The sequence below is a fragment of the Denticeps clupeoides genome, chromosome 16 (assembly GCF_900700375.1).
Source record: "Denticeps clupeoides chromosome 16, fDenClu1.1, whole genome shotgun sequence".
Taxonomy (NCBI): Eukaryota; Metazoa; Chordata; class Actinopteri; order Clupeiformes; family Denticipitidae; genus Denticeps; species Denticeps clupeoides.
The window spans coordinates 14,255,423-14,281,257 of record NC_041722.1 but is presented as its reverse complement, the minus strand read 5'-3'; the positions used below and the strand labels follow the sequence as shown (position 1 = coordinate 14,281,257).

Sequence of the window (25,835 nt, the reverse complement as noted above, 5' to 3'; positions counted from 1 at the left end):
GTCTGATCCAGTAGAAGATCCACCATAGCTCAAATTGCTGGTCAGAAAGACATCAGAACTCACAGCACATCACAGTCTGCTCAGTACTTTCTTTTACATCTTGTGGATGGTCGGGTGTGTGTGTGTGTGTCTGGTTGGCTGCATGTGGGGAAGACACCACACCATCATGCACAATGGGGGGAAAAAAGGCCAGCAGAGGCATTTTTATATTTTGGACAAAGTCCTGCTAGGAAACCTTGTGTCCTGCATTGATGTGGATGTTACTTGTGGATGTTACTTCGGCACGTACCCCGTTGGCTGAAGCCCCACAGTCCAGGGGAAGTGAATGAACGGCCGAGCATCCCGACTGCAGATTTTACTTTCCTTTTTTTTTTTACGGCTTTGATTATTGAGAAGGGTTGTTGACCTTCCGACCACCTGAAAATACTCCAGGCTTGAGAGAGGGAAGCTGCAATTTATGGATAGCATGGTGAGCCTCATTTTTACCAAGTGATAAATCATGGACCAGGAATTGTCCACCGAAATCCATACGGCCGTAATAAGGCACTAGGATCAGCGCTCCTAACTGTGGCTCAGATTTTCTCTGTGCTGCAGTATACGCAGTGCTTGGGGAGTGTTTGCTATTGTCACATGAATATGTTTTCTGGATTTACAGAAATACAATAATTAGACAAAAACAAGAATGGACAGCTTTCTAGTTACCTTTATCATGGAGAGGAACGTACCAACCACACAACCGTTCTTATTTTTATCTTAGGGTAAAGCTAGAGATAAGATTGGATAGCTACCACCTATCCAATCTATCCAAGATCTAACATGGATGCTGGATAATCTTTGCCATGTAAATGAAAGACCATGCATCATATGACAGAAATGGTGCCTCATTAAACAAATTGTGACATCTCAGCCCTGTCAATAAATCAACAAACTACTCATTTAAACCCATCAGCAACCTCGACACGACAATTATGACTTTGACCTTTTCCTCCACTGGGGCCAATTGTGTCCACAGATGTCTGATTAGTGAAATGCAAAGTGGCAGCCAGTCCTTTCCCTCTCCAGGTGACACAAAGGTCCATTGGGCTGAAGCTTCTGAATATCAGATTTTAGAGAATACATTTCATGTTCACAAATGAACATGTGTCTATTATATGCAAATGTATATAACCCACAAATCAACAAAGTCACGTGTTAATAACAACCCACACAGACAGAATACAGAATTCAATGTGCTATTAGTAATATTTGCCACCCTAGACAGACAAACCGCTGGAAAACGTTGCTGGAAATACTAATCCACAGTACATAAATATATTCCAGTCTCAATTCAACTAAAGTGTTTATGCATTAAGTAACCAGGCAGGAGGCAAAAGCACTGTGCATTTCGAGACTTTTATTTTCTCTGAAATTGGTTTAGCTTTATTTCATAACAGGCAAGGAAGTGGGCAGGGATTACATTCTCAGTCTGGGTGGGGGCTGAGGGGGAAAGGGATTTCTTACACATCAAAAAAAAAATTAGAATCTTTAGACCTAAAAGTGTATGTGTGTGTGTGTGTGTGTGTGTGTGTGTATATATATATATATGTATGTATGTATGTATTATATATTACTTCAGTATTTGGCCAGAAGAAAATCTCTTAATAAATATATTCATTTATTATTATTAGCAATATCCATAAAGATCTTTGATAGAGCAATTACTATTATACATATTTTCTATATTTTCCTATGTTATGATGTACTGGGTTTTTAAACTCTTCTTTAATTTCTTCTTTTTTTTTATACAATGACTGCAAACAAGACAGATTTACTTGCATATAAATAATTCCACAAAGACAGTGCTGTACATAGGCCGCACAGAAAACGTACCCTGGGGATGACGCTCGCTGCCCAATGCAGACGCAGCTCTGGGTGGCAGTATACACAGAATGTTTGCTTCCAGTTAACCTTCAGCCCTCGGTCAAAACAAAAATGTAAAAACCCAAGAAAAAAAAAAGTGTTAATAGGTCACCATGGCAACGCGTTACACAGTGCCAAATGTGCCAGGGTTGAGCGTGCTTTATTTAACCAATGAGTGCTTGTGGATTTGAGCTAAAGTAATCCTATTACCTCAACAGCGGGCAACAAGACGTCAGTGTCATGCCATTTGTCCACCAGGGTATGGTTTCAGTGGGACAAAGAAGAAGGGGAATTGAAGAGGGTGCGAAAAAAAAATGTTGGGTTTCATTGCCAAACTTTCAAAAATCAATACATTTCATTCAAATGATATAAAAAGCCAAACCATTCAACAACAATAAGAGCCATAATGATAATAATACCAATATTTTTTTGTATTCAGAGTAATAACAACAGCAATGGTAATAAATAATCATCAGATATAAAGGACACCATCTTCAAGGTAAAGAAAAAAATACATTTTTAAGAAATAAAAAGGTTTTAAGCCCGTTTTTGCTGCTTGATTTAATGATGTGGGTGATATGCGTTCCTTCCAGTCCCAACCCAAGTCTTGTTGAGATGAACTGGTTTAAAGGTACCTGTGTCCCTGGGCAGAGACTCGTTGGCAGATTTAAGCCCCCTGCCTCCCACGCCTGGGGAGCCTGGCAGTGTACCGGTGAGAGTTGCGGGCGTTTTTTACTACGCCATCCTAATGATCAGTGTATATCATGGTTCATTACAAATGTACATAACGATGACATTTCTCTGATGCATTTGGCATTTTAAATCTTTTTTTTTTTTTTTGGCGAGGGAGAAGGTGGGCGGAGGTGCGCTGTAAAATTGGGACTGATTATGCGTTGGCAAGTGATACGCTTGGACAGAGATATTTTCTCTCGTTTTTTTTTTTTTTTTTTTTTTTATTCTTGTTTTCCCTTCTTCATAATCATGCAAATCAAAACACAATAAAATATGGCCTCCCACACCACAGAAGAGGCTTCCCTGCGACCTGCTCATCCGTTCTGTCCTTCTATTTCTGCCTGCTCCATTCACTCGGAAAAACCTGAGGAAATTGTGTGCCGTAAACTCCCTTTCCTAACACTCCGAAAACAGTTTCATTGGCTTTTTTCGTAAACCCGTCGTTTACCTGCGCCGAGGCCACGGTTTCGGTCTTCTGTAATTTGGTCTATAATAAGATATTTATCTCCTGTTCAATATACTTCAATTAGCAAATGCTAAATGTAAACATGAAAGAAACGAGCATCTCGGAGGGGGATTTTTTTTTTGTCGTGGGGGGTGGGGGTGAAGTCTTTTGTGCAAGTCTCCTTGGTGCCTACGAGAAGAGTGTGCGTGACCCTGTCGAAGCCGTTTCACCCGATGAGCGCTCGAGAAACAGCAGTGGTGTCTTGGACTGCAGACGGTGAGTCGTGTGGTGTGAGAGAGAGAGAGAGAGAGAGAGAGAGAGAGAGAGAGACAGCATTCGGCAACGACAGTGGGCGCCAGAGTACAAAATGAGGTTGCAGTTTGGTGAGTTCTTAATAGCCGCTGCTGCCCTGGAAGTCAGATTGCATTGCTACGCATGCATATTCTACAATCCATTTAGTTTATCACATGAATGCACCGACCGAGAGAGAGAGAGAGAGAGAGAGAGAGATGGGATGTAGTCAGGCACTACACCATCGATGACAGTGCATTTTCCTCAGTGTAGGGACAAGATGTGGAGGTTCGTAGTGTGTGGTTGCCGGCAGGAGTGCCATCGGAGGGTGAGAGGTCGTTGAGTTCACCAGAGGATGACAGGGGGTACGAGGGGGAGAGGGAGATGCCAGAGGACGGGTCAGCGGAACCGGCGAAGGTACGTGGGGGCTTGGGAACCAGATTGGGCTCGAGGGTGGCCCGGACCAGCAGCTGCCTGTCCCTGTCATTGTCGTCCGGCTTCTGGCTCCCCCTCGACCCCTCCCCCTGGTCGTATGAACCACGGCCAGACTCGGACTCGGCATCCGAGAGCTCCAGAGGGGGCGAGCTGCTGCCATCTAGCCTAAAGAGGGAGTCCAGATACTGGGCGAACTCCAGCACGGCCTGGCTGGGCTTGCCGTTAGATAGCAGAGTTCCAGGAGACTCGAATTCCACCTTTGATGAAGTCTCTGCATCATCTGCCCCATTTCTGTCATTCTCAAGGGCCTCCTCAACATGTCCAGTCTGGGGACTCTGGGGTACAGGGGTCACAATCTCGGGGCTGGGCGGAGCAGAGGACTGCAGGTAAACATTAATCGTCTCCGCCACTGGTTGCCGTCCGATAGGAGTCTGTCCCAGCAGGACCGGGGGGAAGCCGACACAGCCGTAGCGAGGAGTGGCAGGGGACAGGCGAAGGGGCGAGACGTGGCAGTAGGGGCCGGCCTCCCCCATCTCATGCTCAGGGGTGACCTGGCTGAGGCCGTCGGCAGCCAGCAGCTCTGTGCGGGAGCTGAGTGAGGGGTTCTCCTCGGGAATGGTGGCGTCCAGCGGGAAGGGCAGGCTGCCCAGGCAGGGGGACCCGCGCAGTACTGCCGAGGAACGTTGGGAGTCCAGACTGTACACTGATTCTGCGTCTGACAGGCTCTCCATCACCGCCAGGGGGGCTCGCCGGTCGCGGAGCTCCACCGTCAGTCGCTCACGTGCCCCTGTCAGCACCACCGGCACAGGGGGAGGGAGACACTCCGAAAAACCGTCCAGGGAGATTTCAGAACGGGCGCAGGAGCTAAGGGAGGAACAAAAGGGTGCAGTGGACGAGAGGGGAACAAAGGGGAAGGAGGGGAAGGAGGACAGGAATCCAGAGAAGAGACGAGAAAGGCAGGGGAAAGAGGGAAGGGGGGATAAAGGGAGGGTTATTAACAAATTCTAATGGGGTTCTATCGTCTCTGGGCTGCTCTGCTGAACCAAAGGGGACGAGGGGGGAACTGTACACTACCATACGTCACCACCATACTGCAGCCAGCATGTGTGAGAGAGAGTGGACAGTCATGTTACACCTAGAACACACACACACTCAACCCCCTTCATACTCATATCATACTGATATATGAATCAACATAATACATAACATCCATACATAAATAATTGTAGAGTTTCCTTTATTTGATTCCAATCTGCAAATTAAATGTTCAGTGCATTGATTTTTTTTTTTTTTAACCATAAAATTTTGAAAAGCGATACAAGATGGAGAACAACTCACTTGACTAGGTGATAATAATCTATTTATCTATCTATCAAGTGAAAAAAGTTCTCACTGGCAGATACTTTTGCGGATTTAAATGCCTCTTTTCGGTCCACATTTTTCTTCTGGAAATATAGAAGTTATTAGAAAGTAGTTTCAAGCCCTTCTGTCTTGTTAAGATTTCATTTTTTGCAATGCAACTAAATGGCACAACGCGCGACCTGTGCATAAAGGGCCTAACACTAAACCCCTGGCGCCCTCTGCTGGACTCACCGGACACTGCTGTTCCTGCGGTGGTGCATGGAGGGCGTGTGCGGCTGGGAGACGGTGGCACCCAAGAAGATGGTCTCTGGGTTCAGATCGACCTCGGTGGGGCTCACCATGATCTTGGCCGCCGACAGCAGAGCAGTCTTCCCTTTGTTGTAGTTCTCCAACACCTGCAGAGGAGCAGGAGTATGGTCACATGTCTCCATCTACCAGCAGCAGACAGGGAAAAACACTCTGCATAACGTGTCCTTGCTGAAATCCTGTAAATTTGCAAATATACTCAACAACAGCGCAAAAAGAATCAAAAGAACTTCAAATGGACAAAGGGGGGGCAATAAAAAAAAAGAATGAGCCACATTAAATACTTAAAACACGCAATTTTACTTTACAAAGCGTCCGTATCCGTTAAACCCAAATCTGTCCACCTCAGCAGAGCTGACATCCGTAATTTATTCATCTTCACACTTTCTATGAAGGCTCAAAGAGACAAAGGCTTTATTTAAAAATGGACCCTGGAGGCAGCGTTCGTACAAAAGGTGTCTCCATTCATTTGTGGTGTACGTCTTCCTTGGGGGTAGTAAAAACTCAATAAATCCAGGGTTGCGTTTGAAAAGAGCTGTCGACGGCTGTGATGGTTAAAGGACGTCAAAATATAAATGAGCACAGGGGCAGACTGCATGTTTTTCATCCCACGAGAGTCTCAGTTCAGCAGATAAGCAGCGCTGTCTGTTCTGTTAATTATTATGCAATTCGGAGATTGCAGCTCGTATGAGGCCTGGAATCCGTCCAGATCCACTCCCTATTCCCGTCCGGGTGGAACGACCTCAAAACAGCATTCGTCCATCCCAGGATGAACACACAAAGATAACTACTCACCAAGAAAGCATCGGCTCGTGCAAAATCCCAGCATAGACATGCAGCAGATATAAGTGCTCATAAAACCCACAATTATGTTGTTATATACCAAAAAATGACATGAGACCATTTTCCCGTCTCTCATGTGACCCATAACCTGTACAGTTCAGTTGGAAAACAGAAAAACAAAAAATGGACAATCAGCAGGATGCATAAGTGTGTTTAATGAAGCCATGAATTGCACTGTAGTTCGTTATTTATCGAAGAACCTGACATTTTAATAGGGTGGGGAGCACTTTATATCCACTGTACACTATACTGGCTCTGAATACTCAGTAGACCCGTACGAACAGCCATGTCGAGTTCTGCAACATTGCATCAGATGAACAACCCAGCAGCGCTTTCCTGTTCACTTGCGATGGCGAACGCTCCCACTGTGCTGAAGCTGTGCACAGAACCGTATGTTAAGGCAAATTTTGTTCTAATAAAAGCATGAATGCTTTGGAAAATGCTCAACCCCCCCCCCCCCCCCCCCCAATGGGCGAAAGGCACAGCTGGATTCCTCGGAAGGTTTTCCCCACATCTGCAGAACTCCTCTCTGCAGGGACAGATCCAGAATCAGCTCACAAGTGCCACTTGAAAGGCAGCAGCTCTCATCACATGACCAGGACACAACCGCTTTTATATCAGCAATGTATATGTATATGCAAAAAGTTATTATTATGCAGATGAAAAGCAACATAAGAAGTGATTCCACCATATTAGGTCCAGGAAACCGGAGATCCAAACAGGAAGCACTTGGAACTTCTCTGTCAACATGCAATAAATGACCCCGGTAGATGTGTTGACTAGATGTGTCTGCTTTCTCTAGAGTTCTCTCCTTTTTGTTCTGAGCACATGCATCCTCATTTCTCAGAGCTTCTCGGTGTTAATGAAGTCTGCTGAATCAACATAAAAAAACCCCACAAACAGCAGAGGTACACGAAAAACACCACAAAGCAGCGACAGACACAAAAAAAAGGCAAAGACCCGATGCTGACCTCAGAACAAGAGCCTCCAACACAGACGACAATGAAAACCAGAACAGGAAGCAGGTAACAGGAGACACACAGGGCGCGAACGAAATAAAAGCCCAGCTTGTTTCAAGTACAGAGACACAATGAAGATATGCCAGGGTCAGCAAGAGGGGACAAAGAGCGGACACCTACTAGCAGCACTTAGCACAACACATCACACACACACACACACACAACCAAACAACACTTTTTTTTTTTAATGTTTTGAAAAGTTATGAGATGAAATATAAAAAAAAAAAAAAAAGTATATATATTATAATAATGAGTCACAGCATCTTGATACATCACAACCATCCGTGTTACAGTACATGCGTTATTAGGAATGATACATTTTATTATTAATAACACTGAGTACAACATATATCATATGAGACCGAGTGACCATGGCAACGGTTATGATGGCACAGTGATTAAATAGTTAATACATGTAAAATGGTAAATACGGAGTAAAATGGTGCGATGTTGGTACTGAAGCATCAGAGCGGTGCGTAAAGGAGGAAAGGAGGATAAATGTTAAGCCAGTGGCCTCCGGTGCAACGGGACACACAGATTCAGTGAATGTGTGGATGGACCAGGAGCACAAGGGACAATTGACACCAGATCACAGTTTGCAAAACGTGCACACACACGCGCGCACAGACTCACACACATGCACCAGTATGGAGCAATTACCGAACTACAAATAAGAGTCATAAAAGGCTTCTGGCTGAGAACTGTTGTCCTCCGGCATCCAGGCAGGATGGCTGGGGACGAACGTAGACGGAACGTTCCTCTGTTCCAGTCATCTGGAGAATGGTAACTTCATGGTGATCTTGTGGCGACACAAACCAGACAAGGAGGTCTGTCTGAGAGGAGCGCGGGGGGGTGAAGTACCTTCTCCTCGCGGTCTAGAGACGTTTGAAGAGTATTGTTTAGATAAGGTGTTCGGAGAGGGACCGGAGAGAACATAAAGCCCGGGACAATGATCCTGAACACGCGCTTCTGGTCGACAGTCTTCAGCGGAAGCGGAGCGCGCGGCCGCATGCGAGAAGTTGTCAAACACAAGCGAGGGAAAGGAATGAAGGCAGAAGTCGGAGCCCCGAAGATGCCGCTGGAGGAGAGGAGCGCGGTTTAGTAAACATTGTGACAGGAGGCGTGAAAGTGCGAACAGAGTGGAAAAGGAAGAGAGCAATTTTGGGGGAGCAGATGGGGGTGTGTTACTTTGGGGACGCAGAGAAATTATTAGAGAGGAAAGATGGAGCAGATGGCCTTTTCAGAAGGGCGTCTGAAGGGCTGACTGAAGGCCCAGGGATGTTGGATGAGCTGTTATTGGAGGGTCTGATGTGGAACCTGATGGGCTGGATGGAACACTGGTGGTTGTGGAAACGTCTGAGGTTTCAAAAGACCAGGAACCACGTGAAGACTGAGGATCGGGGCTCTCTGCTGTTAGCAGAATACCAGGAGAGTCTGATATCTGAAGAGCTGAGGGAACTTCATTATCCCTCATAGATGAAGGGTCCGACACTCGATTGGTATCAGGGGGACACTGTGGTGCTGCCGAATGCAGGGGGCCTTCTGACACTGAAGATGAGGAGAACTGAACGGCATCAGAAAGTGGGGCGCGAGGCTGGAGGTTAATTGGCGCGGTGCACACTAACGGGCTGCGGGGGGGTTCTGGGAAGAGGGGGGTGTGGGCCAGGTCTCGCTGGGACAGTAGCACCGAGCTAGAGCGCAGGCTGCTAGCGTCTGAGTCTCCACACTCAGCGGGTGTCTGCGCTGGACTGGGAACAGTTTCCAGCACCTGCAGGAACACCAGTACATGTTACAAAAAACAGTCTCACACACGCAGTCCACAAACCCACACGGGCGACCTCTGAAAACAGAGCATGTTGCGACAGACTGGCTACACAATCAACATGCACCCACACACGCGCGCGCGCGCACACCCCAACAGACAGACGCCCATATGGCCACATAGCAGCAGAATAAAGTAGCGCGGAGGACCTTGTTTTGCCCACAAGCCCGATCGTCTGATCCAGTCGATTAATGAACGTCAAGCCTGACGCCAAAGCACAGACACGCTGGGTAGCCGGCCAGAGCACCAGATACCAGTCGCATTCTGACACACAAAACAGACGGTTTCCGGCAGAAAGACGTGAAGCAACGACCAACACTAGGCCTGGGCAATAAGCTGATGCATATAACCAGATATATAATCCAAATGTTTCCTGTGTACATTATTCAGGGGTTTGCACAACATTCAGTTTGCTTCTTTTCAATTCGTTTTGCATTCATTTCAATTGTTACAGTATATTTATAGTTGTGATATACTGTACATAGTAACATGTTATAAGATATTTAGCCAGTACTGCCCAGCCCTAACCGCACATTTACCCCAACACTCACATGGCCACCGCTGCCATACACACCTTGTTGAGACCTTCCATCACCATGTGTGGCATGTGCTCGTTTAACATGGCTGGGGAGATGATGACCTCATCAAACGCCTTGTTGTCCCCCCACAGCGCGGAGTAAGTGGGCTCCTCCTGACCACAGCTACGCAGAAACAGAGAATGCCAAGCATTCAATAAGGACAAAAACTTAGAATAACATTCTAGATTAGGTTCATTTAATATTTATTGTACTTAACTTAAGAACAAAATATGAGCGGAGCATGAGGGCAGTTTTAGATCCAGTGGTGTTCAGCATTAACAGTGGTATTTATGGGTGTCTACGCATGGGACAAGCTCCCCATTATGCAGTAAGCATGAAGAATTAGCTATGCTAAGACTAGCGGCAAAGTAAAATAATTAGAATTGAAAAGAAAATAAGAGTTCACAAAAGAACATCCTCACCTACCATCGTCTCTTTATAATTATTATGTTGTAGAAATGCTAATTATGAGGGGCACTGTAAAAATAAAATGCACCATTACTGACCGATCTTCAAGAAAGATGAAAGAAAACTGCTGTAATGAAACACATTTGGCATATCAGCATCATCATAGATATAATATTAACCTGAACGGTGCAGAAATATGGGTCTTTTTCTTATTCCTAATAACCATCAACTGTGCACTCCTTAAGTGACATTATGTAACTCACAGTAAGTGAGAACAAATGAGCTGGCTGCTCTCACCAAGTCTCTGGGGGATGGTTGTGGACCACGTGGATGATCCGGCCCGGTGGGTAGAGGGGCGTGGAGGCAGAAAGGGCGATGCTGAGGTCACTGGGGTGAAGCCACAGTCGTGAGTTGGGTGGGGCGGGGCCCTGAGGCTGTGAGTCATCCTCATCCGGAAACTCAGACTTAGGAATGCACTTGGTGCCCCCCGCAATGATCCTCCACTGAGACACAAGACACAGCGAACACACTCAGAAATCAGTCAGTGATGAATGTAATCCGACAAGGGGGCGTGGCCAGAAACAGGTTTAGAAATTGAGGAATACATTTATACAACTAAGGTAATTATGTCTTAAGGCAATTACAGCTTATAAAAAGGTAATTAAGAGATCCGCGAAGCAAAATGTTTTGTCCTCATCTGAGTTGGAGAGTGAGTGAAATTCTCTAAAAATAACTGTGTCTGTGGCTATAAAAATGTCTGTGACTATACATAACCTTTGAATTTATTTTTGAATTAATTGTTAGTCTAGTTTGAGAATTTTGATTAATTAAAAATAAAATATAGAACAATTCTACTAAAATGTGACATTAAAAATAATACAACAGTATACAGTACATTGTGGCTTAAACAACTGTATTGATTTTTGTGGCATAAAAGGCAATGGTTGGTAATGACAAATACATTAAAGGCCCAAATATTTGAATGGCCTTTATGTCTCTGTAATTACAACATGCAAAATTTTCAAACTAGTTGTGAAAAAGTGAAAGTGAAGTGACTGTCATTGTGAAACACAGCACAGGGTGACACAACGAAATGTGTCCTCTGCTTTTAACCATCACCCTTGGTGAGCAGCCATGACAGGCTCCCGGGGAGCAGTGTGTGGGGAGGGTGCTTTGCTCGGTGACACCTCAGTGGCACCTTGGCCGGTCAGGATTCCTTACCCGCCAGGCCACCACTGCCCCACATGTATGGCATACTAAGACAAATTTCTCATTCACTCATCAATTTTTATATTTTAATACCTTGAACACAAACATAATTCGGCACAAAATCGGTCTGTTCATCTGCTGTGGTCCCAAACCATGACTAAATCTAACCAGATGTAGGGTGTCTCATTAGCAGTCACCTAAAACAGGCTAATTGGGAGTGAAACCATTCTGGGCCCCTGATGGGCCAGATTAAGAACCACTGCTGCGGAACTGTACGAAACGGCTCATTATACCTTTGGTTTGTCGCTCTTTTGTAATACTTCCAGCAGGTGACGCCGAAAGCCTTCTAATTGGGACAGACCGATCCTGGGGCAAAAGAATATTTTTTTTAAAAAGCATTACAGGAAACACTATAACTATATATACTATTAACAGTGTAAGCCACACTACACATTACAGACCACACATCCAGCGCTCAAGGCTCACCGTGGAACAAGGTCCTTTCCCAGAACTACTGAGGTGACAAACTCTTTAGAATACTCCATGGCATCCTCGCTGAGAAGACGACAGAGAAATAAGGAGAAGGGAAGACATTACAATTCACACGCGCGACGTTTCACAGTGTAAGGTACCGATGAACATTTTCGATGGTCTAAAACAGAGCCATGATTTAGAAAAGTGTCAAGGCTCTGGCAGCAGATGAGAGCCGGATTTCTGACTCTGGAGGTTAGGGCTCATACACCAGAGAGAGTTAGACTGTGGCTTGGGCTGCAAGTCATCCTGCAAGCCCAATGCTCCTGTGGATAGCGGTCTGTCGTCATGCACTTTTGCTTCCAAAACATTTTATCCCCCCCCCGGTGCCTGTTGGATGGCACGTCTCATCCGGCCAGATTTCTGTCCTGCCCGTGTGATGTGTTAGATGTATTCTTCTTCCTTCCCCCTCAACAAAGGCCAGATTTATTGTGTTCCATTCCCTGCTCCAGTATCACATGGAGGACGGTTACTCTTTTAGAACCGCTTTAGGGCTCCCTTCAGCCTCCTTTTCCTCATTCACTCTTCAGTTGTTTTTTTTTAAGTCCGTTCTGGAGGACATCCAGTCCTCTGCAGATTTAACAGTTGATGATAATGATGATGATGATGATTGTAATTACTGTGCTTCAAGGTATATTTAATGCTCCCAGAAATTGTCTTATATCCTTGCCTTATCACCTGTTCTTTTCAAGGAGCTTGGAACGTTTCTAAGACAACACATCTGAGTGGGGCTTAAAACGGGGGAACTCCAGGAAAGTAAATATGTGCCTTGGACAAATATACGGCTAGAAATTGTTTTACAGCTACATGATGGCGAGTGTGAATATTTACAGTTGTTTTATTTCCCACTTTTTTAACACTGAACGACGTGATGATATTAATTTGAGTATAAGTATTTCTGACCTTTAGCGCCAGGTTGAAAGCAATGTCCTAAGTGTTATTATCTAATGCTCATATTCTAACAAGGCCTGTAATACTAATTACTAATTAATATCTATGTATATCAGCAAAACCCTATACATTTTTCTGACATTTGGCCGTTTGGCCGTCACAGTGAATTAAATTCTTGCTCACGGCAGGCCTATTTCCACACGGCCCCAATCAGTCAGTGCTCTGCCTGTCCCTGACATCCTGCTATCTACCGCCCTTTACTTGCCTTGTAAACATGGTTTGACGGGTAAAGAGTGGGCTTTGTGGTGACGCTGAAGCTTGAGTGTCCCTGTCCTGCATCTCACTCGCACGCCCACCATCGCTCCACATCAGATCACAGGAGCAGCACATTTACATCTATGGCATTTATCAGACGTTTTTATTCAGAGCGACTTACAATCAGTAGTTACAGGGACAGTCCCCCTGGAGACACTCAGGGTTAAGTGCTCAGGAACACAATGGTACTAGTAAGTGGGATTTCGAACCTGGGTCTTCTGGGTCTACTTGAAGGAGTTCCCAGAGGTGTTTAGCACTTGTTGGCCCCTTTGCCTTCACTCTGCGGTCCAGCTCACCCCAAACCATCTCGATTGCCTAGTGAGGTAACACACTCGCCTATGAACCAGAAGACCCAGGTTCAAACCCCACTTACTACCATTGTGTCCCTGAGCAAGACACTTAACCCTAAAATTGCTGTCCCTGTAACTACTGACTGTAAGTCGCTCTGGATAAGGGCGTCTGATAAATGGCGTCTGATAAATACTGTAAATGTAAATGTAAATGTAGGCTACTACCACCCAGCAAGTTCATTTTATTCTCTTTCAGGAGTTAAAACAATTCTACGTGCTCCAGAAACCATCAGGAAGGCTGGCTCACCTCAGAAGGCCACCAGGTGGGGAGTAGGAGAAGCACTGAAGTGACGGGTACTGCGGCCGGAGTAGGAAGGAGAGGATTGCTGCTGTCCCGGCGCCCAGAGAGTGACCAACGATCACCAGCCCATAGTGCATTGTGCCTTTACCCTGCATGTAAAAAAAAAAAAAAAAAAGCTCTCTAATCACTCACTTTCTCCGCCTCAGACAAGAGCAACAGCGTATGTGTATGCAATGGAAAATGTCACAATAGCGGTGTTTAAATAGCCCAACACTGAACTGAGTGAAGAAGCGTTGTTTGTGCAGTGTTGTGAATGATGTAGCGGTGTGGGTCTGACGATTTGGAAGCTGTCTCGCATTAGTGTGGAACAGCTTTCACAATATGAATTGTTCACAGCAGTAATGCTGTGTTGTGGGGAAGAGGAACAAAATAAGAAAATCTATGTAATTACTTTACTGCCCCACTTTCACACAGTTCCTCAAATACACACAAAACACACACACACACACTCAATTCAAACATCTTCCATTACCAAGTCTCTCCCAAAGGCCTGAGACAAGATCATTTCCTGTTCCAACTTCTTCTTTATGTACTCTGCTGAGTAAACCATCCCCTAAAAGGAAGCACAAAGGGGAATGTCAACTACTCAGACAAAAGTAACTCGGTGTAAGTGTGAATATTTAGCTAGCTTCCACAAGAAAAAGAGCTAATAATAATCAACAAACAAATCTACAGTTCAGGGCAAAAGTTTGGACACACCTTCTCATTCAATGTGCTTTCTTTATCTTCATGACCATTGACATTGGTAGATTCTCACTGAAGGCATCAAAACTATGAATGAACACATGTGGAGTTATGTACTTAACAAAAAGTGGAGACCTGGTCTCCACAGTCACCGACCATGAACCCAATCGAGATGGTTTGGGGTGAGCTGGACCGCAGAGTGAAGGAAAAGGGGCCAACAAGTGCTAAACACCTCTGGGAACTCCTTCAAGACTGTTGGAAAACCATTTCAGGTGACGACCTCTTGAAGCTCATCGAGAGAATGCCAAGAGTGTGCAAAGCAGTAATCAGAGCAAAGAAACTAGAATATAAAACATGTTTTCAGTTATTTCACCTTTTTTTGTTAAGTACATAACTCCACATGTGTCCATTCATAGTTTTGATGCCTTCAGTGAGAATCTACCAACGTAAATGCTCATGAAAATAAAGAAAACAGATTGAATGAAGTGTGTACAAACTTTTGGCCTCTACTGTATATTTACTGTACATATATTATGTGAGAGTTACCTTGTGCCCGAGCCAGGTACCGTGCTGTTCTTCCACAGGCAAACGCTCAGAATCTCCTGTAAGATCAGTCAGTGCATCCTGCAATGAAGAAAAAAAAAAAAAAAAAAAAAAAAAAAAACACAAAATACAGACAGAAAGAAACCATGAGGGGTGCGCGTTGTGAGTGAAGTCTGTAACTTATGCTTCTAAGTAAAAGGCCCGGTATGTATTTTAGTGTTATGTGGCTTACTTTGGGAGACAAAGTTCCTCGTATGCTGATAACAACTTTCTTCTTCTCGTGATCCACCGCCACAAAAAATGGAGTCTCGTACACCTGATGAAATAAAGCCATTCACTACTTTTAAAATGAAAGTGAAGTGTCCTTTGCTTTTAACCATCACCCTTGGTGAGCAGTGGGCAGCCATGACTGGTGCCCGGGGAGCAGTGTGTGGGGACGGTGCTTTGCTCAGAACCTTGGCAGATCAGGATTCGAACCGGCAACCTTCCGATTACGCTTCCTTAACTGTTAGGCCACCACTGCCCCCGTATATATACTTAAAACACACATGATAATACTACCTAAAATATAATACATTTTATGATATACCTGCTGATATGTTGCTAGGCAACATAAGCACATTAAAGAACTACAATACTTTGTGGAAGAAGGGCTTAAATTGATTACCGTTAAAAAATACATCTACTTATAACATGTAACTTGTTAAAAATAATAAGGCTGTGTGCTTCTAACGCGTAATAAACATGTTTTAACAATGAACATGATTTGAAAAATTATCAATTTCAGATTTATTTGGTTTATTAATGCCAAGCCTAGGAATTCTGCAGAGCATCACCCTATAGCAGTCACACTCACCGCATCGTGACACGACGTGTAGACTATCTGGACCTGCTTGAGTTCTTGGTCCAGGAAGTAGCGGCGGATAGCCAAAACGTTACAACCACAGCAGTTGTCCTCCTCTACAGTCACCGACTGAGACAAACGAGAGCTGGATACTGAGGTACAGCTAGGAGAGGGAGGAAAAAGATGGAAATTGTTTCTCTTAGGCAGAAGTTCTGCTGAAATCCTGCAAATAATGTCAGGGTGGACACCGTTATAAAGTACAATGCAGCTGCAACGTCCTCTCCCAGTCGCAAAGACGTTAAGCACCATGACACTTTTGGGAAATGGAAGTGACTCACGGGCAGGAGCTGACCAGTCGACACAGGCCACAGGCTGGCTTCCTCAGCAGGTACATGGGCCAGCCATAAGCAGCCAGAGCAAAAAGCATGTAATAACACACCTCCTTATACATGCCCATCTCGCCCTGAGAGAGAGAGAGAGAGAGAGAGAGAGAGAGAGAGAGCGACAAACCAGAACTTTACAACCAACACAACATACCTCACTGACACGGAAAAGCCATAAAACACCTTCAGAAACAACCAAACAAGGCAGATACAGAGGTCAGAGTTTATCGCAAGCTTATTATGGGGTAAATTTAATGGGGACAATTTAAGCGCACACACACACACACACATACAGACACATAACACACTCGATAAAGAAAATACGTTTTTAACGTTAAGATACTCACAGAATTTTTAAGGTCAAGATATTTAGTGTTGCGAGTTACAGGCATCCCGGATAAGAAGGCTAAAATGTCATTGTTTGCCTGCGGAATAACACACAATGAGACACTTGTTAAGAAAAATGACAGGTGACATGTGACATTGCATTTTGTCACCCTTGCACCACCCTCCCCGCTCCCTTCCTTTCCACTGATTAAATAAATAAATAAATAAATATGAAGCCTTATTAAACTCACAATGAATAATGAAACATGAGTATGTCCCGCTTCAGAACTAAACTGTATTAGAGCAGCTGTATCTCACCCAATCCTTCATCTGTCTCTCCCAGTCGTTCGTTACCTGGTCCAGTATGGCCGTACGCTTGGCTCTCTGTCTCTGTCGGAGGAGCACCAGTCCAGCGATGATGTCGCTGGGCACAATGTCCAGATCTCGGAAGAACTCCGCAAACAGGCTGGCCACCTCAGAGTACGCATCCTGCCAAGAGCCGTCATGAACCGCGTGAGTTCGGCCCCGTGTTCGCGTACGTCACCGGCATAGCGAAACCTCCTGAAATGAGGTTTTATTTCTATCTATCTAGAGTCCGGGTGGTGCGGGGCTTCGCGACGTGGCCTCGCACCTCCACGGTTGTGCGGTCGAATGCTGGCTCAGTCTTTGTGTAGGCCGAGTTTGCGCGGGTTCGGTGCCGGGCTCTCCGGTGCATTAGGTGAACTGCCGTCCCTAGATAGTCCATAAATGAACGGTGCGTGGCCTGTGACGTTGGAGACGGAGAGTGGAGGAGCATCTTTTGCATGTTGCTTGTACATTTGGAGCTCAAACATGGGAGCGGCGCCATTGAGATGCATTTTTGTTTTTGTACAACATGAACTATTACAATGTGCACCTTGTGCTTAGCCTGATAGCGTGTGTATGTTTGTTAATATACGATTGTTAATGCATCACGCACGCTGCTATGTGCATGTGCACGTGCACGTGAGCGCTATTCGGATACTCGGGTTTTTTTGTGCGCGGTTGTACGCTGCACGCGGTTTCTACTCACAGACTGTGTGTCCTGCGCTCTGGTGCAGCACATGAAGAATTTGAGCCTCCTGCTCCAGCTGCTGGCCTGACCCTCCTCCAGCCTGTGCCTGAGGGAAATCCAGAGACCTCATACACACACACACGCACACCGGTGCTGATGCTCAGTGCTGGACTCTAATCGACTGGGTTCAGTTTTAGTTTAACACCGGGCTGCTGGGGCTGTGGTTGTGATGGTGCAGGTAAACGTTCGGGAAGAGGGTGTAAGTCTTGAGCTGTTACCTGAGGGTGTAAGTCTTTAGGTTGCGCTGGCGGCGACGGGTGGCTTTCAGTTTGACAAACGTTCGGCCGGTGGGATCAAAAGTGCACATGAGTGTGAAGAACACACTGAAAATCACCAGCCAATTACAAACCACGATTCCTGATGGCAAAAAAAATAAATAAAAAAATTATGAGGGGACACAATTCTAAAAGCAAATGGACTCTGGCTCAGTCCACACTGGCACTGTCTCCCGTAGGTTTCTAATCCACCTCCGAACTCTCCATCTCTCTCACCCAGAGCGAGGTTTTTGGCAGTGACGTCGTTGCAGGGTTGGTAATACTGCAACAGCCAGACTATTCCCACCACAGCATACACCAGCTCCACCAGCAGAATGGCTAAAACACAAAGCCATAAAACATGAATGTCACTTGACGGTTAGCCGGTGTGGGGTTGTACACAATATGCGTCGTACGCGGGTAAATTGCGCCGATATAAAACCACCCTGTGCTATGAACAAAATGATCACAGCTCTCAAATCACGGAGAACGTAATCTATGTGTGGACTCATGAGACCCCCCGAGTCCCCCTTCTGTTGTGTACGACCATCCGTGTCTTTGTCTGTGTTCTTGTCTTATAATTCTTCACATTCATACATGTGAAGCACTGCAGCACAGCACGCGGTGACACAACGAAACGTGTCCTCTGTATTTTACCATCACCTTTGGTGAGCAGTGGGCAGCCATGACAGGCGCCCGGGGAGCAGTGTGTGGGGACGGTGGCACCTTGGCAGATCGAATCGGCAACCTTCTGCCACCACTGCCACCAAAGTGGTTTACTTCGTTAAGCTAGCAAAGAGCAAAATGCCTCAAAACAGAGGAGGAGGGCATATATAGTCATGGTATTATGCATTAATAAACTGTATGGTGAATTCGCTTTCAATCTGACAACATAAAAATTGTGATTAAAAATCTATCGAAAAAATAAAATTGTTTGATATGGGAAAGTAAATAAATTTTTTGTTATATATAAATACATATACATATATAGGTATGTATTAGACAGATTTGTGACCAATATTTGAGAGTAATGGGCCTTTTGTGTATGTAGAGCAAAAACAAACATGTTGCATTTATACTTTTGTATAATTTATTGTTCAGGAAAAAAGTTTAATGACAACATGATTAATAATTAGCAAGCAAGGAAATATCGAGCTGAAGCGTCATCTTACCCAGCCGTATGTAAAGCACGTACTGCACAGCGTCCCTGGGTTTTGTGTATAGGATGCTGCCTCTCATGCTCAGCCACATGATGGCAATTTCACAGATCAGGCAGCTGACCAAAATGCCCATGTAGCCCCTGCCGTGGTCCACAAGAGTGACCGAGCACGACTGGTCCGAGCCATAATGCAGGCCGAACAGGACCACCGACAGAACCACCAGCCTGTACATGGAGGAAGGGTATCTTCATCACTTTCATACTTTCATGCCACTTAAATATCTAACAGATGTTTGGATTGCTTGTCATTTTCCAAAGAAAAAAACACCTGACCCCAGAAGGCATGGAGCCCACAAGACTTCTGGAGTTGTACTGTAATATCTAACAACAGATCTGGAGGTTGCGAGGCTGACCCAACAACTACTTCGTGACTAATTAAATAGTCTAGATACACATTCAAATCACAGATGCTGACCAGTTCATTATTATGGTACCTAAATCTTGCAGTTGAAACAAGTATTATCTGCTTTGGTGGCACAATCCTGTATAAAATGAGCCACAATTTATCTTGATACTATTTTCACAGAGAATAAGTCCTTGACTCACCATATGCAGTGCAATAGAAAGAGGAAGAGAGCGGGCAGCACCAGGTCATCGCTGCCTACTGACCAGCGCCGCCGAAACATCACCATGCCCGGCATCACTGCCCTGAGAAAGGAAAAACAAAAAACTTAAAGCAACATAGCCTGCAAAGGAGAGTTTTTCACACAGAAGACATTAAAAGCTCGGAGTTGTTAACACATTTCTATGGTATGCATGAATTCAATAAAAAAGGAAAAGAGCCCTGAGATAAACGAAGAGAGCGAACCTCGCGTCGCAGCCCCAGATAATAAAGCCATTGTATTCACCGGGCCCTCCAGGCTGAGCTTGCCACTCAATGTTTGCACAGTCTGAGAGGCTTCCACTGCAGCCGTGTGGCGGCCTTTTCGCCACTGATATAAACCGAGAAAAAAAAAAAAAACCTCGACTTCTGCCCAGGACTTTTTTTTTTTTTTTTTACGACTCTTCCAATTCGCTGACCAATAAAAGCGACATGCAAAGGGGAAGAAAGATATGAGGAGGCGTGGGCGCCCGACGGAGACAGTGAACAGAGCGAGGATTTGAGTCACTTCAGCTTCCATGTGACTTGAGTCCACATAGCACATATCCACGATGCTTCTTGAAAAATATTCTATTTTTACTTCAACAACGGGCTCAAGGAGTTCCGCAGGTCCCCAAGTCACTGTGCAGAATGGAACCAGGTCGTTCTCTGTAATGTCCTGTCTGGATACAGTCATTTCACCCATAATGCATACTGAGCATGAAACTTCAGAATCATACGATAATGCATATGAACACAGTATGACATGTTACTTTTTTGGGGGGTTTGATCATGCATTATTGACAATTTTGGACCAAGGTAATGTGTGCATTCCTCTATGGAAAATAAAGGGAATGTAAAAATGCAACAGAGGTTTTGAAGGTCAACTCTTCAGCATGTGGTGCAGTGGGGTACACCCCAGACTTTTAAGTACATTTGTCCTTTTTTTAGCAATATTTTTGGTTCACGCTATGGTCTAGAAGCTTGAGGCTTATCATTTCTAAAAGCCCTTTCAGACGGCTGTAAAAGTGTTCTTACTCTTCTTGTGTTCCATCTTCATTTTACTCTGACTCACTAACATATTCCTACACCTCTGCGGTAACCTCAGACGTGTTACCTTTATAATGGCACCAAAATTATACTAATATACCCTGCAGTTGCTAAGATATTCTCAGTTAATTTGGGGTACGTCATTTAAAAAAAGGGGTTTTCTGCAAGGGGACAGGTTAAACACACACAGACAAAATTACTGCTGACGATAATTAGGTCAATAGAGGACAATAGAGTTGACACGCGATCCTCAGACATAACAGACACTAAACTACGACCACTAGTACTTGAATTTGCATTAATAAACACCGAAAAATCCCACAGAGAACAATGCTGGAAACCCTGTACACAGACTGCGTTGTGGAGATCATCATTTTATGGAGGTTCGGCAGGAGTCAGACACCCAATTACAACACATTCAAAATTCACACAAAGGCTGTTGAAGGAGTACCTCAAAATATAGACATCAGTCGTCAAATATGAAGTCAAACAGACGGAAGCTTTTATTTGTGTCGCACCTCATTCATTACAAATGATGTTGAGGATGAGGCCTATTTGGTCAAGAATCAAAATGGAATGAAAAAAATACAAATAATAATAGCTTCTTGAGGGTATAACTGCTTATTGTACTATCCTCCCAAGACCCAATTTTTTAGAAAATTCAGTCTTCAGACCTTGACAATGTTAAACATTTTTATATGATGAATTTGGGCTCACAGCAACCAACTTGTGATAATCCGACTGACAACAAAAGTCTAGCTGCTATGCTGATGTTATTACACATCCATGAAATATGCATGGCACACAATGGTGCATCAGGCAGCAGAATGTAGCCCAGTAAGAAATATCAAAATTGTTAAAAAAAAAAAAGTCAGTTCCTGGGGACTTAATTTAAAATCTGCCACCCAAGGCACATCAATTTCATTAATTTATAAATGAATAATGCCACAGCTCAGGCTGTCAGGGGTTTACATTAATAACTAAAAGTGTGTGTGTGCGGAGAGGGGGGGTCTAATTATTAGATTCGATTTTCAATTTTATTCCAAATCACGGAATCTGACTTCCAAGACAATACTTGTGCATTAACGGAACTTCAGACGCATATTTGAAGTCAGGGGTCACATTTTAATATCCTGAGCCTACGTATCGAAGCTTGTCGAAATATAGGCAGTGACTCAGCGGTGCCAGAGATGCGAAGGGAGAGCAGAAGTGGAGAGAAGGATCCAGTGACTCACTGAAGGAGAAAAGGGAAGGTGCCCTCACAGCCATGATGTCATGTTACTGCTCTTACGGCCTGGAACTGGGACAGAGCAAACAAGGCGGCGGTGGGCAACGCTGCGGCCTAAAAATAACACCGCAGCGTTGCATCACAGAGTTTTCATTTAAACCGTGTTTCCTGAATATCCGTCTGCCTGGTCAAATTCGGACACTGCCAGGCCCTTTAAAAATAAAAATAAAAATAACTTCCTTTATAAAATTACTCCGAAAGTTGGACTGAGGGAAATTACAGAGCTATGAAGGCATGACAAAAATAAAAGTGAACCAGACATTTGAAACCCGCCACATTGTTAGTACCCTCAGCGGCAGAACAACAGTTTGGAACCTGCGGCTCAGGGGTTGCCATGGTTGCAGGTTCCACATTGCCGTGACGACAGCAGCTTTCAAAGACCCCTGCGTTTGACAGACTGGCTCACATGTACAGCATGGGGCTGGTGCTCACGCGCTGAGAAATCCATGTATTGATCAGGCTGGATGTGTGTTCGTGGCTGTCGCTACCTTGAAAGTAAAACACGCGTAGATCGAGCGATCGCCTCCCCCGAAATCTCACCGAACACGACTGTGACGAGGGCATCTCAGGCCATGTCTAATTTGGATTCGGACCGGACTGAATCCCTGTGGAAATTTGTGAGTGAGTGTAATCCAGTGCGTTCGGATCCTTTCCTGGCCCATCACTGCCGAATCAATTGCGGTTTCTTTGCCAAAACAGCTCAGTTCATTTGAGCTCTGTGTCAGGCTAAGGAAGGCACAAAGTTGCCCCTGGGGTTTTCAAACCCTCACCACCGTCCACACGAGAGACCCCAGTAGAAGCCTCTAGCCAGAGGAACCGGGTGTGACCACGCGCCCACACGAGAGCGTTATCTGAAACGTTGTCAACGCTGTTTTAACCCCCAGCGGTAAACTCCTCGCTCTCCATGTTCTCGTCTGGTTCTCCGGCACCACGAGTTAAACACGTCGCTGTCCTCCAGCCTTGTCTTTTCATTAGAAATGCGCACCGCAGAGAGGATTTCTTGGAGAGTAGCTTTATGGGGTTCGGCTGTGGGGGGTTATAGTCAGGTTGGAGGTCGGGCAATGGCTATTGGCTTTTCCGCATGTATTCAGCGTCATCTTGGAGGTGATTGGAACAATGGAATAATGCAGCGCGATTTCTACCGCTTATTTTAGAGAAGCAATATAAAACAGGTGTCATTTGCCCCTACAGAACTTTATTTTCTCTCTCTATTCCAGACCGAAAACAGTGCACAACACCATTTACATTTACATTTCCATTTACGCGGCATTTGGCAGACGCCCTTATCCAGAGCGACTTACCGCGACTTACAACTACACACACTGATGCATCAGCCACCACAATGACATCATATTACAAAAGAAAGATCCCCTTGGACATATGGCGGTGATAAAAAAAAAAAAAAGAAGAATTATCCAAGAAAAAGTCCAATCAATATTCAAGGAAAAATCAATTATCACTAGTGATCTCAAGGACCTTCGGCCAAACGGCACAATCTCCTTCAAAACAGGAGCCGATCCAGCCACACAGTTTCCCTGACTAGATGGATATCACTCGGACGAAAACACTTTCATTCTTAGGCTGGGCTAGACACTGCCATCCCTCACAAGGTGCTGCTCACCATCCAGCCAGTACAAAGGAGTCTGGATAACCACCGGTCAAAAGCATCAGAGTAGATCCAAGCCCGGGGGGAGAGAAACCGAAAAATGGCACGGAAGAGCTGATGAGGCATAGCTGCGCTTTTATCATGGTGCACGCACACTGTATTCCTGCCAATTCTATATCAAATACCCCCAACCCCCCAGGATAGACTGAACCCTCACGCACGTGGAGAACAGTTTCTGACTGGACCATGTGATTCTACAAAGCCTCCTGCCACAGTAAAGCAGATGTTGACAGGTCTTGTGAAGCACCAAGATGACTATCAGACATTTTGAGGCCCAATACCATTAAATGTATATCTGTAAAAGTTCCATCAGTTTTACATCCAAATAATACATTTACATATTTCATTACTATGTTATGAACTTTCTCACCAATAACTTCCCTTGGGTCCTTCTTACCCCAACCAATGAAGGATATTGGACTGATCTCATAAATGTCTGATGGCTCTTAGGCCTAATCTTTTCATGACCAATTTAAGTTTATGAAAGGGATCAAACCTGTTCTGGATATGCTTTAAAAACAAAAACACAAGTTTGCATATAATGAGAGGTAATATTTCAGCATTGTCAAGATTCTAATCATTTTGAATCTTTTATTCTTTTTGATATATATATATAAATATATATATAATTTTTTATTTTTTTAACAGATCTCCATGGGTGAAACGGAATCTATTTGTTTGGTCCTGTAATAATTTATCCAGGACTGGTGAATCAAATCAGATGAATCAACAGTCTGTGGGTTCAGGTTAGGCGCGTACCACGGGCTTGGTGACATTTTTTTTATGCAAGTAACTTGATGTGGTTTGGCTGGCTTGTTTTTCAGCATTGCAAATTAGTCAGTGATTAGTGAGCAAAGCAAGACAATAATTCAGACAAATGCACTACGCAGTTGTCATTGCAGCTGCATCTGACACTGAAAACCAACCAATGGAGCACAGCTAATGGAACAGCATACTGCATGACGACATTTATTTTTATTTGATGGAGATTAGTAGTGCATCGCTATATATGGGCTTGAGGAGTCTATTCTTCCACAATTTTATTCTTTTCAGACATACCAAGAGATTTTACAGATTTTAGCATTGTCTTCTTTGTTGTCTACACATGCACTTTATTTCAGTATGTAAGTTTGTTTAAAGGGCCGCTGACATTTTATATAGGTTTTAGTCGTCCCCTTAATATTTCTATTCACTGCAGGACCATAGACAGGCTAGTGGAACTCGTATTACTGTTTAATAATCTTACAAAGTCACATTTTCATGAGAGATGACCACTATTCGTTTCACTACGTACTGTCTAACATGTATGTAGCTAAATTGATAATAAAGCTCACTTGAAGTTAAACCTGTTGTGGTCCGGTGTTGTGGTCCGGTAAGAATCTAAAAGAGTCTGTGTTACATGGACGCGTTTCCACTGAAACTCCAGCCTATATAGACCACAGGCTAAAACACAGGCCAGCCTCTGTCTAATACAAATGTACCCCTCCCCCACCGGTCCCCAAAGCTTCGTCCCACCCTTGATTTATCTGGACCGAGCATAGTAATGTCCATCTATAAAAGTGCAGATTCCAGCCTTTCAGCTGCACCAGGCTGGTGCATAACTGGGTCACGACGGCGCTCATAATACGTTTATGATTAAAACTACCACTGCTTCTCTTCCTTAACTGCTCTATTGCACTTGATCCATCCATTTTTCCGTCTTCTTCTACTTTTGGCTGCTATTGTCAGGGGTTGTCACAGTGGATCAAGCATCTCCATTTTCCCCCTGTCCTCGGCCTCCTCCAACCACCTGCACCTCCTCCCTCACCACATCTATAAACCCACTAGGCCTTGCTCTCTTCCTCTTGGCAGGCAGCTCCATCCTCAGCATCCTTCACCCAGTATACTCAGCGCCTCTCGCCCGCGCGTCCCAAAACAGCGCCTCCCAATCCTCCAAACGTCCATGCCAATCCGTCCCTCTAGTACATCCAATCCAAATCCGTCCCCGTCCCGGTCACTCAACATGCAAATCTCAGCATCTTTAACCCGCATCTCCAGCGCTGCATCCGTTTGTGTCGAGATGGCACTGGCGAAAAGATCACTGTCGCACAAAGTTGGATTATGAGCACAGGCGTAGGTCCTTTACCTCAGAACCAAATGGGCTGTAGCCCGGCAAGCCACGTGGCAC

General features: G+C 44.8%; 1 protein-coding gene across 3 annotated transcripts in view; it reads right to left on the bottom strand.

Annotated features, from left to right (window-relative positions):
• Nucleotides 1-2,728: 2,728 nt before the first annotated feature.
• The window catches only part of dagla (diacylglycerol lipase, alpha), a 32,546-nt gene continuing 9,439 nt past the window's right edge, over nucleotides 2,729-25,835 (bottom strand). Inside the window, exons 2-21 of one of the 3 annotated variants that reach the window (XM_028956483.1) lie at nucleotides 19,631-19,732; nucleotides 19,038-19,249; nucleotides 18,103-18,204; nucleotides 17,830-17,968; nucleotides 17,570-17,657; nucleotides 16,837-17,007; nucleotides 16,539-16,616; nucleotides 16,147-16,271; nucleotides 15,821-15,971; nucleotides 15,197-15,280; nucleotides 14,968-15,045; nucleotides 14,210-14,290; nucleotides 13,684-13,826; nucleotides 11,836-11,904; nucleotides 11,643-11,715; nucleotides 10,438-10,643; nucleotides 9,729-9,855; nucleotides 5,396-5,559; nucleotides 3,559-4,666; nucleotides 2,729-3,406 (exon numbers count right to left, since the gene is read on the bottom strand). In XM_028956483.1, coding sequence (XP_028812316.1) covers nucleotides 3,604-4,666; nucleotides 5,396-5,559; nucleotides 9,729-9,855; nucleotides 10,438-10,643; nucleotides 11,643-11,715; nucleotides 11,836-11,904; nucleotides 13,684-13,826; nucleotides 14,210-14,290; nucleotides 14,968-15,045; nucleotides 15,197-15,280; nucleotides 15,821-15,971; nucleotides 16,147-16,271; nucleotides 16,539-16,616; nucleotides 16,837-17,007; nucleotides 17,570-17,657; nucleotides 17,830-17,968; nucleotides 18,103-18,204; nucleotides 19,038-19,249; nucleotides 19,631-19,725 — 3,249 coding nt within the window. In that variant the 5' untranslated portion in view covers nucleotides 19,726-19,732 and the 3' untranslated portion in view covers nucleotides 2,729-3,406; nucleotides 3,559-3,603. Of the gene's footprint in view, nucleotides 4,667-5,395; nucleotides 5,560-9,728; nucleotides 9,856-10,437; nucleotides 10,644-11,642; nucleotides 11,716-11,835; nucleotides 11,905-13,683; nucleotides 13,827-14,209; nucleotides 14,291-14,967; nucleotides 15,046-15,196; nucleotides 15,281-15,820; nucleotides 15,972-16,146; nucleotides 16,272-16,538; nucleotides 16,617-16,836; nucleotides 17,008-17,569; nucleotides 17,658-17,829; nucleotides 17,969-18,102; nucleotides 18,205-19,037; nucleotides 19,250-19,630; nucleotides 19,733-25,835 lie in introns of all 3 variants that reach the window. The other 2 variants (XM_028956482.1, XM_028956484.1) reach the window with 2 other exon arrangements.